At 37.3% G+C, this 15,913-nt stretch overlaps 1 protein-coding gene across 1 annotated transcript; it reads left to right on the forward strand.

The window, feature by feature from the left end:
* The first annotated feature begins 12,052 nt into the window (after positions 1-12,052).
* Positions 12,053-15,295, forward strand: shhb (sonic hedgehog signaling molecule b). The gene is made up of 3 exons (XM_056743803.1): positions 12,053-12,483; positions 13,491-13,752; positions 14,333-15,295. Exons 1-3 carry the CDS (start codon positions 12,175-12,177, stop codon positions 15,010-15,012), a joined length of 1,251 nt encoding a protein of 416 aa, XP_056599781.1. The 5' UTR covers positions 12,053-12,174; the 3' UTR covers positions 15,013-15,295.
* The last annotated feature ends 618 nt before the right edge of the window (positions 15,296-15,913 follow it).

Genomic DNA, 15,913 nt, shown 5'->3' on the forward strand with positions numbered 1-15,913 from the left:
ACAAACTCATTTAAATCTATGCGAACTATGTTCATTTTTTGTTTGTAAGGTTGTAACACACAAACTGTTTTAAATGGCTACAGAGAAACAAAAGCAAAAAAGCCCTTCAACTAATGACATGCAAACGTCTCAAACATCCCAAAAGCATGGATAAAGCTTAGAGCGCGGCCGGTTCAAATCCCCTACAGACTCCAATAAACATCTTTGGCTGGTAAAACAATTCAATCAACAACTGAAACATTTGTAAATCATTACAGGAGAAAGTTTCTATGGGAACTGATTGAACTTTTGACTGAATAGGAGTGCTAGACGAGTTTGTTTGAATCCGGCTGGGTGACCCTCTGTTTGCTGTGCAGCTTTACATTCCCACAATCCTTCCCATGCGCCATCCTCCACTTTGACACAGTGGCATAGCAACCAAGAGGACTGGCATGTTAGTGACACAAGAAAAGCCAATACTAGCTGTTAGAATCGGCTATAGTGACTAAAAGCATTCAATTTCTTTCTCTCCCTGCATGCTTACAGAGCATTTTTTATAACAATTTGTTAACTTTATTAAGATTCTTGCATTTCTCTAAACTATATCGAAATGTACACAGTCAGGCAAATGTTAACCACATCACTGAAACAGCCATTAATAGATGCAAATTAAATTTAGTTAAAGATCTATTGATTTCCCCCGTGCATAAAATACAGTGGTCATAAATGTTTTATTTGCTATTAATAGTTGTTTCGAAATCTATTAACACTCATTCTCGAGAGGTTAACTTGTCGTAAAAGCCAGATCGATGCCTTCTTCTCTAGCGCGAGGCCAAGGTAGCATTAAAACAGGCCTGACTGTTACTTTGTCATAAATCATCTTTACAACTGCCCATAACCTGGTTTCTTTTGCCTTCATTGATGACAAATAGTCATTGGCATGACAGAAAAAAATGGTATTGTCAAATGTTTATTATTTATGATGGCATTCCCCGTGGTAATTCAGCTCATGTTGGATCCATTTAGGTCTCACTGCAGACACATTGTGACTGCCTGCACCTGCTCTTGCTAAGATGTTATTGTCGAAAAGATATCGCAAAAATGCTACGTCATGAAAATGACCTTATTAGGACACCAATGAGCTCCATTAAAAAGCTTAAATATACATGTTCACCTCTCTGAAAACAGCCTGGGGAGGGTGATTCATAAAGAAGGTAACGTTGTGTTGACAGACAGCAGATCTAAGGAGAAGACACCTAATCCTCACATTCTTTTTTCTGTCTGTACACATTACTATAAGCAGAATGTAGAAATGTACACACTTGAATTAAAATGTAACAGAAAAATACAATATTAATAAAAGATTACAACGTGCAAAATTAATAGATTGGTAGTTGTAAAAAATAAACCATACACGTGTCCTGTGGTGTGCCAGCAAACGTTTAGAAAATAAACTTTGGTGACACTTTCCTTGAAGCATGTATGTATAATGCATTATGAAGAGATATTAAAGGGTAAAATGCATTATATTTAGTTGTACAGAAGTATAACCGATTTAAAATGTGTAGTGTAACAATGATTTGCTAAGTGTTATAATTTATTAGGTGTAATAACAATTATTTAAAAGACATTACAATGCATTAAAATGTGCATTACAATGCTTTAAAACTACTAATATAATGCATTATACATACATGCTTCAAGGAAAGTGTTACTGAAACTTTTAATATTGTTGTATATGATAACATACAATAGCATAGGGGAGATTTATCTTTATTGTGAATTATTTTGCTATGTCACACCATAGGACACTGTTTACTGTTTACTGTCACCATACTGTATAGAGAGATACCTAAACAACACTTTTTTGGTTTTAAGTGACCATATTATAACAGGTTGACTTGCATGGCTTTTGGAGCAATGATCTTGCTGTAAAATCATTGGAATTATAATCTTGCTGTAAATTGATACTCTTATCTGTTTTACTCTATTTAGCTGTTATCTTTTATTACTTTTACTGACGCTGACTTTGCTGAGCGTCTACAAGGTGACCCAGAGAAGGCAGGCACCTGAAATGCCCCCGTGATAGCTGAACTGTGCACAAGTGTTATGAGACACTTCAAATGAGTGATGGATCAAGTCAGTGACTGAGCAACGCGAGCAGGGTATTATGGGTAATTATCAAGATCCATAAAATGTTAAATATTACATCTGTCCGGGAGATATTAATCAGAGTTACATTTTGAACGCTTTTTATCTTAAGGAAAGAGTAAAGCAGAATCAATACTGGTGTATCTCGACTTGGTCAAATAAGTAGTAGCTATTGTGCTATTCATAAGCTATGTAAAGGACAGCAATGCCAGGCTCCGGGCCAAAGTCGAGCCTTCATTTCTGTTCAATACGATATAGCATATGACACTAATGGAAACAAAATTACATAATTGAATTCACAGTTGTTTCATGATGACACAGTGACAGGACGAAGAGTGAAATATACCGCATAAGAAAAAAACACATGCATTTAAATCAGATGCATGCCTGAGAGTGAGCAGGCCAGGTTGAAGGAGTTCAAATGAACAGATGTGATGCGACTTTTGTAAATTAAATACAAATCATAAATTTTAACAGTGGACTTTGGTTTTACTTCATTTACTAAGTGCTGCATTACCTCATGCTCTCGTCTTCACAATGGATTTTCGATAAATCTCGGCACGCTCGCAATGATGGAGAGCTCCACATATCACAAAAATATGACAGCGCTTATTAGCCTTTGAGAAGTTATTGATTGGACAGTTCGGATTAATATTTTATAGGCCGTTGTAGTACTAGTGCCCACAGACAGTGGTGAGGACTAGGCAATGTTTCCAGTCCGCATATATCCTATTGACTCCAAAATTTATTGAAGAATATACTGCTTCTTTACATCACATTTGTCCAGTCATAGAATATCCAAAAGCAGAAGTATCTATTAGTTGTCAACAGAGATTCAGTTATTGATGATATAGCCCATTACCCCCCATACAGTCTCACAATTGACCATAGAATAATATTGGCACTGTATACTGTAATATGTATATGCTTTAGGCCCGGTTTCACAGACAAGGCTTAAGGGTAGTCTCAGACTAAAAGGAATGTTTGATCTGTTTTAACTGAATTTAATTTGCCAAGAAATATCTTAAAATATATCAGTGCCATTGTTTTGTCTCAAGATGCTCACCAGTAATGTATTTTCCAGGCATTTTCATAAAAGTGACATAAATATCTGAATTCAAATAAGGCATAGTCCTGTCTTAAACCAAGCCGTGTCTGTGAAACCGGGCCTATATGTTGTACCATATTTTTTAAACTGTGGGCGCTGAACATCCACCGCATTCTGGAGGTGAGAGGTCAGTCAGTTTAGAGCATTTTCCTGCATAGTGATCCATGGAAATGTGGCTGGGAAAAAGATTACGAAATAGAAACAAAATCTTATTAGTGAGCAGTAAGCAAGAATTACAGCTAATTCCTGTACATGTTTCCCACAAAATCCTTTTTGTCAGTTGTTCATGGGCCTCATCCTGTTCCTCTTTACGTACACGATTTAAAATTTCCCTGAATATTACACAGCATGCATTTTAACATGCAAATAATCATAGTAAACGTATTCTTTTTAAAATAAAGTAATAGTTTCCCCAAAATGAAAAATTCTATCATCATTTACTCACCCTCATGTCATTTAGATTAGTTTTAGTTAAGTTTATCCACCTAAGTAAACAAAATTACATTTACATTTATATTTAGTCATTTGGCAGACGCTTTTATCCAAAGCGACATACAAAGAGTTTAGGGAGCAATAAGCGATATATCATACAGGAGCAATAATACAGTAGGTGCCAATATAAAGTTACTGGTTTCAACAAAAGCTAGACCAATACCTGTTGAGAGAAAGGTTTTTTTTTGTCTGTCAAGTATTCGCAGAAGAAGTGGGTTTTAAGAAGTTTTTTGAATGTTTTGAGAGATGTGGTTGACAACCAATCCGTACCGTAATTCTGAGATGTACACACTTCTTAAGCACAGCAGGTCTTCACATCAGTGAGTTTGTTTACCGCATTTTAAGATAAAATTAAGCCTAATTACATTATAGATTATATCAAAACCCCAAAAATAATATACACCAGAAAACAAAACAAACAAAAAACACCCAGAATGTACAAAACTAAAAAACAATTTTACAAAACATTTATAAATGCCCCTTTAAACATTTTGCTCACTTAATACCAAAACCCCCAAAAACAATATGTATGAGAAATCAAACAAAAACATTTTTTTACAGAGCATCCAAAAGGTAATCCTTTAAATATTTTTTGTCACGTGATGAAGATTTTTTTAGCAAAATGGGATAAACCATTCCATAATGTAATACCCCTAAATCTAATACAGTATTGTCCTCTACAATAAACATATTTAGGAATATGAAAATATGAAAATTGACGAGTGAAATGACCGTGAACCTGTGAGTTTACTTAAAAATAAATATTTTTGTTCCAAACCTGTGTGACTTTCTACTGCAGAACACAAAAAATATATTTTAAAGAATGCTGGTAACCAAACAACACTGACCCCCATTGACTTCCATTGTAAGGACACAAAACCAGACATATTCTCTTTTTTTTTGTTCCACAGTCATACTGTATACAGGTTTTGAATGACAGGATTAATAAAGGAATGTTCATTTTTAGTTAACCCATCATAACATAAAAGACCAGTCATATCAGCGTCATAAAGTCCAGTTGATAATGGAAAATTCAATAGAAGATGTAGAGCAAAGAAAATGTTTTAACAGCTTGTCTCACCGCTTCAGCTAAGTCACCGTGAGCATGTTGCAACTATAGCAGCGTCTGTGAATGAGGCCTTGTCTAATCACGTTTTAAGTAGCTTTGTCCAAAATGTGATCCAACTAAGCATTTACTTTAACAATTCTCCATTGTAACATGTTTTAATGTCATGCTTAGACCCTTTTCTAACAGGCTGGGACAAATCGTGCAAATATTACAAAACATTAATAAGCTTCCATGCGTAGTATTTAAAAGATTGGCCTGCTACTCATGTTGACTTTGTGCATTGTGCGCTGGCAATTCTCATTGCTCAGATGCTTTAGAATGGCATTCTTAATCATTTACTACTGTACATTCATGTTTTGTAGCCCTGAGGTCACGTCTCTAAAAACCGCAGCCTAGTGTAACCATCGATGACCTGAACTGCCCTTTTAACATTAAAGACGATTTATCTTTTTCCTCTTAAGAAATGTATTCTGTAGTTTAAACATTAGACACTTGGTGAGAATGGAAGCATATAGTTTGATTAATATTAGCATCTGCATTGCACCGGGTGCTGCAGAACATCACCTAGACAATAATATAATATATCAGACAAATGTTTCTAATGCACAAGGTACATCAAACTACTTTCCATCACATACTAAAGATGTATAACAGGAACGTTTAATGTCCCTGACAAACCCACACTTTTTCTCAATTGTCCTTGTCAACTCACAGAATTAAGTATGCACTTTGCAAGTTTTGTGTTGCTGTTATAGTTTGCTTGACATTGCAAAACAACAAGCAGGTCATAACCACATGGATATATTGCAGATTTTTAACTGGGAAAATAAAAACTCGGAGGCACAGTGAGCTTAAACATGCCTAAGATGATTGAAACAAAAACATGCGTTTAAATACACATCTGCATGCATAGTGTCACATGGTTGCATCTAACCTGTCACATTTTCTGAAATATAAACAGTAGCCCATGTGACAGTAGATTTTCATTTAACTGTCATTGGAGCAGAACAACAGTTACAGGAAATGTACCTTATACTGTATATATTAGGCCAAAGGTGTTCAAGAGTACAGCATGTACAGTTCTGCCCCAGTGAAAAGCACAGGTACAAATTTTAATATGGTTCTGACAGTGAAGTGCCAATGAAAACCTAACAAAAGCGGCATTTAAAACATCACCGGTTAATACTAAAGTCATAGCGGAGAAAGTTGTTTGTCCCTTTGGCTTCCTTCCTTTCCCCTTTGTTTTCATTATAGTTTGAATGCATTTTCTAGGTTCCCCTATTGGCGTCTGCCCCAGGTTCTGTAGACAAAGACAAGACTCAACATGGCTTTGTGTTGTTGTGTATGACTCTGCTGAAAGATCTTAATGTTTAATGATTAAAAGGATGCATTAGTTGCCTGGTAGAGTTAAATTTCAAAGTGTTTTACTTATTGTACATTAATAATGAAAGACCTTATTAAAGATATTATCTAAACAAACTGATACAGTTATAACATGAAATAAATGAATGTCATTTAGTTGAACTGCTGCTTTGTAGATTTTTCAGCAAAATAAACACTGCCCTACAGATGTATCTGCTTGTCTTTAACTTGTAACAGTAACAGTATGAGGCAGGTGAGATTCAATCAAACTGTAAGTGGACAGTTAGGTATGGAATAACATTAGCATCTAACAAGCCTCTGGTGAATTCACTATGGAGGTAAAAAATTAAAAGCATCACACCATAACAGCTTAACACGCTGGTTTAACCTCACACTGGAGCATTTTTAGCATTCCTCCTTTAGTTGTAATCTTCTTTCCTTGTTTCTTGTAATTGGACTGAAAATACCATATTAATCTGGAGAGGTCAGGAGATCTGTGGCTCGTTTTTTAGCCGAAACTAAGAAAGGTTGACTTCAGAACACAGGAGGAACAAAGTATGAAACTGCCTTCCTGTAATGTTGGAAAAATGAGATGCTCATAAATCTTTTTGCATGTGGTCTTAATGAAGCTTATGGGATCACACGTACTGATATGTATATAAAAATGCATTAATGTATGAAACAACAGGTTGTTACACATCTCTGCAACCATTGTCTCTGGGTGGACCCTTCAAGTTTTTGTTCAAACACTACAAAAAACGTTATATTACCTTATTAATTAGTTCAAAATACACATTGGAAATATTATTATAAGAGAACTCGAATCAATCAACTTTTGCATTTGCAGTTTTATCGTTCACAATTTCCTGCAGCTATCCTGAGAGAAAAAGACCTGACTTAAGGCAGACAGGGTATTCACATTTATTATCTCAGGCATTATCGATCTTGTCTCTCTTTGCCATCTCACGGGATCTTTCCCCTCACCTTGCAGATTCACCCATCACTTTCCTCTGGTTGCCATAGCGACAGACCATTGATCCACTCCACAACCTGAGGAACTGATTGATAAAAAATTGCAGCTAATGGAAAGTCCGTTCTTCTTTAAAAGAAACAACATGCCGTATTTACTTGTCTATGCATTTCGCCTCTATTTCCTCTATCAATACTTAAAATACAGTTGAGGCCAAAGTCATCTCAAATTTGTGTATATACCAAAAATTGTAGACCAAAAGAAGAATTTCAACTTCTCTGTAACTTTACTACAAGCACTAAGCCAGATTTTACGAAGCACCCCTGTCTCCACTTCATAAGAAGGGATCGTCTGAGCAAATGCTGTACAGTACACACTGAACGAGAAGGACACTGCGGTCAAGATTATTTAATATAAAGTCCCGATATTTATTGCAGGAAAGCATATCCACCGGAGCAAAATCTCTGTTCATTGTCGAGTGAAAACCGATGGCATTCATGGGAGAGAGGCCTAGTGTTTTTTGAGGTTTTTATTCATTCAAGTATAGATTGCTCGATGTCTCACCAAATAATTAGGGAGTATTGGACACATTTGTCTAAGAGGCCACTATGGGCTGCCAAACAGTGTTCTCAGTTACTGAGACATGTGAATATAGTGACTACTTTCCTGTACTAACCTCAACTCCAGGATCCATCAGGCCTGAGGGGTGGGAGAGGAAATTCTCATATAGCACCTCAATCCTATTAGTGTTTGATTATATTCTTCATTTAATAAAACCTGGCTGGGATTGAAACAGGAAAAGGATGTTATTTTTTCCACTAGTAGAAACATTTAATTGTTACTGGACATAACATACTAATAACGTTGATCCATAAGATGGTGGTTAACTTACAACATCTTTTACCATTTAAAGGTGTTGGGTCTAGGTCATGGGTCTGATTCCCAGGAAACAAACTAACTTGTTTTGGAAAAGAAAAAATATTGTTGGCTATTGACAATACACATTGATATATTGTTTCGTGTCACATTTGTTAAAAAGCCTGTCAAAAGGATGCAGTATCCACAGTGTTTTTTCTTGCGTTTCATGAAAATAAGCAAATTGAGCCATTTTAAAACAGAAAACAAGACAAATGTAAGGACAATGACAGGATAATGCAGCACTTTCAATCTCTGTCCTTTATGGCAGTGATGCTGGTAGAAGGATGAGTGAATTAGACGGCTTTATTGGCATCAGAGCGTTCATTAGTGGTGAGACTCGCTTTGGCAGGAAAACAGTAAGCTTGCGTGCCAGGTGAATAAATAAATTGATATGGTATGTATGCTGATTCACCAACACAACTTCAGTCTCAATGCTTTCTGTTCACAAAAAATTGAATAAATATATCTGTAAGAATAAGTGCACATGATGTGAAAAAGTGTGGATTTTTATTCATCCTCCCAGTGTTTTAATGGCCCGAACAAAAAAATATAAATGAATTTAATGTCAAGCATTCTGAAAAAACATATTTTTATTCATTTTCCATAACTGCATAAAATTATACATCTTAGAGCTTCCCAAGCTTCAGAGAGGGTGGGCCCCTTTTTTGCCTTTGATATTTTATTATATTTATTAATAGATATAACATATATTGAGATTACAGTATTAGTTTAATAGCATATATAGTTTAAACATTACCATACTTTATTATACTATACCAAAGTATTCATGTAAGATAAACAATTCCCTAATGATATTCTGGTAAAGATAAAATGAACATAAATATATTGTATTTGCAATCCGTAACATTTACAAATGACATCAAAGTGTGGGACAGAATCTAGTTCACATTTGTGCAGCAAAATGTTTTTATAATATTTGAAAAGTCTGATTTATCAGATTTTAGTTTGACCACATAAAACCACAGTTATCTTCCTATATGCTGGTCTATTGTCAGTGGAACTACTGAAGGTCCTGTTGTGATTTGTGGGGGTGCCACTCTCATGTGAAAAGACCTTTATTTAGTATGTTTTGTAATTTAGGCACACAAGTGTTCACCATTAGATAATTTACAAAATAGATAAAAAAATTGAATACCTGCTTCCCTATTTAAATTTCCACCCACAATATAGAGCAGACCCTACGTCTAACTTTGAGCCCACCCAAACCCTGGCCAGGGCACACTGGTTTCTGAACACACTAAACTATGCACAGGTAGTTGCTAATCCCACCCAGAGCGCCGCACCAGAGTTAGCAAACAAGTGAAAGGGCGAACAACTCAGATGAAAGTGACAAATTGCGTTCAGGGTGGATTTGCTATGAAACGATTTGAGTGTGTTGCTCTTTTTTCTTTCCTATTTTACATCGAGGAGTTTTACATATTCTCCAACATCTACAATAAGTTGTTTTTCAAGTCGTACATTTCCCTGATTATTAAAGTAAAAAGATTATTGAGTTAATCTTCATTACAGAATAAATTCATTAACACAATTTGGTAAGAAATACCATTTATGTCCCGCATAGTTTAAAAGTTTCATCCCAATGCTATTACATATGATAAAAATTAAGTTTTGACAACCACTAATGTACATAAGCCAGCTTCACATTACTTTACCTTAATAACATATTTAAATGAGCACCACTCGCATTAATGTTGAATACACATCACAAAACACACCAATGTCAGAAACCACTAGGTCATACCGCAAGATATTGGAAGGCCAGAACTTTTACGAGAGTCAGTCAAAACATAAAAAGGAGGCCTCCCATTAGAAAAGGCAGGTATTTCCTGTGGATGCGAATGGTTTTTTGGCTTTGTGACAGACTAGAATAAACCATACCTATCTGAAAGCTTAACTGGTCCAGTGACCCATCTGTCCACAGGTATTTTAAAGGACTAATGAGAGTGGTTGAAGTAGACCTTTCAAGACTTGACCAGATGAATGGTCACCACTGAGCATTCCAATAAACCATGAAGTAAGTTTGTCTTTACGTCCCTGTATCCTCTGAGCAGAGTTGAATGAACTCGATATCAAAAACCAAATCAGTTAATATAACAGCAATGTGTCATTTTAAATTCCTGCGCACTGTTAATTCTGACTATACTGTTTCTCTGAAACTATACAAGATTACAGTATCATTAACTTGTCATTAATCGTATAAGTATTTGTATTTAGTAAAAGTTTGCTGAAATTAAATTAAACAAAAAATCAGGAACTACAGCGCTAGGTAATTGTTCAAGAAAGAAGACTAATCCAGTGATAATTCCTGTTTAGTTATGTCAATTCATCTTCCTGCCTTTATTGAACTAGTTAAAAATCACAAAAGAATGACTCCACATATTGTGATGATCAATTCTAAACACCGAAAAGAAAAGTTCTCAGGCATCCGAAAATTCGGTCATAACTTAAAAAGAACAGAAACGTTGTGTCCACTCCCTAAAAGCATGTCGTACTCTGTGTTGACAGGATTGATGTAAGAGCATCATGTTCACCATCTAAATCAAATGCAAGAATGGTTTCATCTCGCAAATTGGGCTTTTGTAAAATTAAGGCCACCTCATCCTTTTAAGACTGATTGTGAGACTAAATATTCTGCGAGAAGAGGTCATGGAAGTTTAATAATGAAGAATGTTTGTGGATTTAAAGACAAACATTTCAGAAGCAACATACAGTGAAGTTAAGCGACTCCATGGGAATCAAACCCAAGTGCTACAATCTTCATTTTCACATACAGAAATGTTTCAATTGAAAAAAAAACATTTTTGTAGGATTGTAATTTCTTTACAAACGAACTGTGGGATACATTTAGAAGTGGTTTCAAGTGTAAGTGAGTCATCTGTGGGTCAAACACCAGAGTGGCAGGAGGGTGAGTTTTTGCTCACTCACTTGCCAATTTTCAGAAGCCTGTGAAAGTCCAAACCAGGTGGGTGTTATAAATTCAGAGATGCGCAATTCATTCATTTTGCCACCAAAAGAAACCCCTCCAAAAAATATGATAAAATGGGACACATTTCTAAACAGATGTGAGGCAAACAACAGCAACCAACTCGAGGAACACACAGAATATGTTTTTAAGGTTTTTCATATGTTCAGCTTGATCATGATGTCCTTATAACCGATATGAGGCCGATCTATTTTGCTCAAGTTTAAAAAAAAAAAAACATAAATTGAGTGTTGTTAATTTCCCCTTCACCGTTATATTTGTATCATGATCTCCATTACACTAGATCTGCGATGACTTGACTTTGAATTACCCAATAATGGCCCAACCAAAGACAATTGCGAAAAGCATTGCCTCACACCTACCTAAAAATACCCCCAAATCACTCTGTAAGGAACATTATGAGCTTATCAAAGCTTCAGATGTCCCGAAACAAGTGCAGCTTTCAGATCCTGCGGTTCAGTAAGTAACTAATGATTAGTTTTCTAGAAACTCTGTGTGGGCTATACAACAGAACTGAAGAAAGATCTCTGACTAATAAACATTAAACATGATTAGTCATTAGGAGGGAATGAAGAGACAGCCTTTAGGGACTTATTTCTGAGCCACTAAAGTGCTCATCTGTGCTTTCATTAATAAACTACAATTATTTCATCCTCTTTTCATTACTGATCATTGAGCACTGTTTTTACATTGAATTCAAACAAAACATTTAATTTTCCTATAGTTTACCATGACAACGTGATGCATTTGTGTAATTTCTGTAACAAACAGGGAGGTATGGAGAACCTTTGCTTGGATGGCATCATAGCACTCCGTCGAGTCAACAGACTCCCTCCCCCTTGCCAAAGATTTGCTCTGTAATTCATATGGATAGACTGCCTCCACTCATAAGCGTCTGACCCTACCTCCCGTCGAAACTAAATCGCTTTCGTCTCCCACTTAGCTGTGACAGCCAGCCTCCAATGTGCTCACTCAGTGGTTATCGAGAGCGGTCGTTATTGCACCTGCTTGGGTAGTAGTGGTCGTTGGGTAGCATCCATCCGCTACGCGCGAGAAGAAACTGTGGACCGTCAGAAGCACAAGTGAGCAACTTTATACATCAGAAAAGCTCATTTAACGTCATGGATGTAAGGCTGCATCTGAAGCAAATTGCTTTTCTGTCTTTTATCTGCATTTTCCTGACGCCTTGTGGATTAGCCTGTGGTCCTGGTAGAGGTTATGGAAAACGAAGACACCCAAAGAAATTAACGCCGTTGGCTTACAAGCAATTCATTCCCAACGTTGCCGAGAAAACCCTTGGGGCCAGCGGCAAATACGAAGGCAAAATTACAAGGAATTCTGAGAGATTTAAGGAATTGATTCCCAACTATAATCCTGACATCATCTTCAAAGACGAGGAAAACACAAATGCTGACAGACTGATGACACAGGTATGGACCCATGAGTGCGTAACCGCGCAGCCCTAATCTTGCGGACACTTGGAGACGCTGACAGCGCGCCATAGAACTAAGTTTAAGATGTCTTAAACCGGCGTTCAACTTCATGACAGCATATCCAAATATGAACGATGCTTTGTAAAATTTATGAAAATGATAGTTTGTAGCACTGGGAATGGGTACGATCTTATTTTTTATCATTTGCGCAAATTACGCACCCTGTTAACAACATACGGGCTCCGCATTGATTTGGCTTATTCACACAGACATCTGGCAGTTAATTACATAATTAATACATGAAACACCTCCTTCTCCAAACATATAGGTTGAGACTTAGACTGTAGGGTAATATTTTTGTCTCTGGTATGCCCCATTGGTTAACATTTCTTAATTGTGATCACATCTGTGTTTAAACAGATCTCCTTTATATGGCTTCTTGCATTGAGGACTTAATGATAATGTGGGTCAGGGATGATCTTTGACACTGATGTTGCGCGTCTGTTATTGCAAATAACCGGCTGTCGCAGTGAGCGCGTTTTTTTTTGCGTTTCTGTCAGCTGCTAAACTGTTTAAATGTGCTCAAGAAATGATGTTCGTTGAGACTTTTCCAATAACACATCAGACACTCCGGTGAACCTTTACAAACTAAAGCAATAAATTAATACCCAGAAGGAGTCGTTAGAGAAAACGTCTTTGCAGTTGCCCCGCCTGAGAGCAAGAACTTAAATTTTCAGCTCTGTTTAATCTGTTATCGATCGATCAGTCTGGAGTCTGTGATATGGGCCAATGAAACGAGCTCCACGTCTCCCAAATCACTTAAAGCTCTATCTACAACCTGATGCATGATATTGAACGTGAACGCAATAATCACAAGCTTACATGATTTGGCTTTTGTACTAGAATAACGATTTTTTTCAAGGGTTAGGTTCAGCACTTTTCTGACACTTAAAGGAAAGGTCGGTATTTATATTTTTGACAGACTGTCTCTCTCGCCCATCCAGCGTTGTAAGGACAAGCTGAATTCTTTGGCGATATCCGTCATGAACCAGTGGCCCGGTGTGAAATTGCGCGTCACGGAGGGCTGGGATGAGGACGGTCACCATTTCGATGAATCTTTGCACTACGAGGGACGGGCGGTGGACATAACTACCTCAGACAGGGATAAGAGCAAGTATGGGATGCTGTCAAGGCTTGCGGTGGAGGCTGGATTTGACTGGGTCTATTACGAGTCCAAAGCCCACATACATTGCTCTGTCAAAGCAGGTGAGAGCAACACCATCACTTTTACTCTCTAACAGCTCCTAAAGTTCTGGATGCATAATTTAGACTTCGGTCTTGGCTGTTTTTATTTGAGGAGTCCAAAATGGTCATAAAAAGTCCAAAAGTGGTTGGAGCGTAATAGAAAAATATTATTAAAAAAATTATCTAAAAAACTAAACACAAGACAAACCATTCAGAATGTTTGGCAGCATGTCGAGTCGCAATAAATTAGGAGCATTCTAATCAAAGCAAACACGCACACACAGAGGGTATTGAAAACGACAAATCTTTACAAGAAATGTTCACTAAAGCAAGTTGTTTTTGCTCTATATGGTATGTGAAGAGTAATGCGGTATGTGAATTGGCACTTTGGGTTGCTGCACCTGTGCAAACAGTTACGCAGGGATCAGGGAAAGTCTAGGCTTCATTTAAATAACAATGCCTGATCACTTTATGTTAATTCAGAAGCCAGACTCAACAGACTGGGTCATGACAGTCTCAACACAAGTTCACAAGACCTTTTGTCTGCTGAAGGCTATACATTTATACCTTAATAAATCTTTCTCTTTTTTTATTTATTTAGAAAATTCAGTCGCTGCTAAATCAGGGGGATGCTTTCCTGGATCTGGCACGGTGACACTCGCCGATGGGAGGAGGAAACATATCGAAGATCTCCAAGTTGGCGACCGGGTTATGGCTGCGGACGATACGGGAAATATCTCATTCAGCGACTTTATAATGTTCATGGACCACGACCCGCATACCAGAAGGCAATTCCTTGTCATCGAGACGTCAAATCCCTCTATAAAGCTCGCCCTTACAGCAGCGCACCTGGTCTTCGTTGTAAACGGTTCGCCTGTTTCAGGTATGATAGCGAAATTTGCCAGCAACGTGAAGCGTGGAGACAAAGTTCTAGTTTCTGATGGCACGCACGGGACTTTCAAGAGCGTCACAGTGAAGAGGATTTACACTGAAGAGTACCAGGGCTCTTACGCGCCCGTCACCGCGCACGGAACCATTATTGTGGATCAGGTGCTGGTGTCTTGCTACGCGGTTATTGAAAATCACAGATGGGCGCATTGGGCTTTTGCACCGGTCCGATTAGGTCACAGCTTGATGACGTGGCTTTTCCCGACTCGTGCTTCAAACGTCACCTTGCAGGAGGACGGCATCCACTGGTACTCAAACGCGCTCGTTTACATCGGCTCTTGGCTGCTGGACAGAGACTCCTTCCATCCCCTTGGGATTTCACACTTGAGCTGAGACTGCAGCTACAGTAGCCTATAACATCAAATGAACAGACTCTAATGTATCTTTATTTTCTGTAAGAGAAGCCTTAAAGTGTTCATTGAATAATTTATTTGCATTGGATCATTAAGTCTCTGGAAATGTTACACTTATTCAAGCATGATGTGACCGTTTTTGCGCATTTGGGTAAACCTACGAGAGATTATATGTCGGAAAAATAGGCTTACTTTTAGAGAAAGCACCGAGTTTATAGTGCTGTGCGATGTGCAACCGACGGATCTATTTTATTGGATAAGCATAGGATGGCGCTCAAAAATTATATTTTTATACACAGATTTGTATATTAGATTTTTGACGGATCTAAAGTATTTCCAGAAGTGTATTTCGTTATTTGAAATAGTTAAAGTACGGAAGCGTGTTACGTTTATTTAAAAAGTCGCGATGAATCGACGAACTGTTCATGTCATTGTGTCAAGTATGTCAAGTGTCATTCTTTCAACGTTTGTGTGTTTGCTACACTAACAGTTTTTGTTCAAGTGTACCTTGACAAAAGTACTCAAAATAAATTCATGGTACGGCAAAAGTGCCCAAACACAGTGATTTCCCTTCGACTTCTTCATGAATCAAGATTAAGCATTAAATCATATGTTTATATTTTTCAAGTTTTATTTCAAGGTTTTATTCCATAGAGAACAGTTCAAATGCCTAAACGCATGTAGCAAAATCCAATTAAATTATTTTTTGTATCATGATCCAGTCGCATATTGCAATATGTTATATATTTGCACTGTTCATACTATAACTATAACTTGATAATTTGATGAGAGCAAATAATGCATTTCGCACACTTTTAAGCTTAAATCGCCAAGACGAGGTCAACTGATGCCGTGTAAGGTGCAGATAGTGCGACATCTGG

Source organism: Triplophysa dalaica, chromosome 3 (assembly GCF_015846415.1).
Source record: "Triplophysa dalaica isolate WHDGS20190420 chromosome 3, ASM1584641v1, whole genome shotgun sequence".
In the NCBI taxonomy this organism is placed as follows: Eukaryota; Metazoa; Chordata; class Actinopteri; order Cypriniformes; family Nemacheilidae; genus Triplophysa; species Triplophysa dalaica.

Bases quoted from the DNA above. Each gene is read 5' to 3' on its own strand.
- shhb (XM_056743803.1), top strand. From the start codon at position 12,175: ATGGATGTAAGGCTGCATCTGAAGCAAATTGCTTTTCTGTCTTTTATC. The intron at 12,484-13,490 runs GTATGGACCCAT...TCGCCCATCCAG, and splicing joins CTGACAGACTGATGACACAG to CGTTGTAAGGACAAGCTGAA. The intron at 13,753-14,332 runs GTGAGAGCAACA...TTATTTATTTAG, and splicing joins ACATTGCTCTGTCAAAGCAG to AAAATTCAGTCGCTGCTAAA.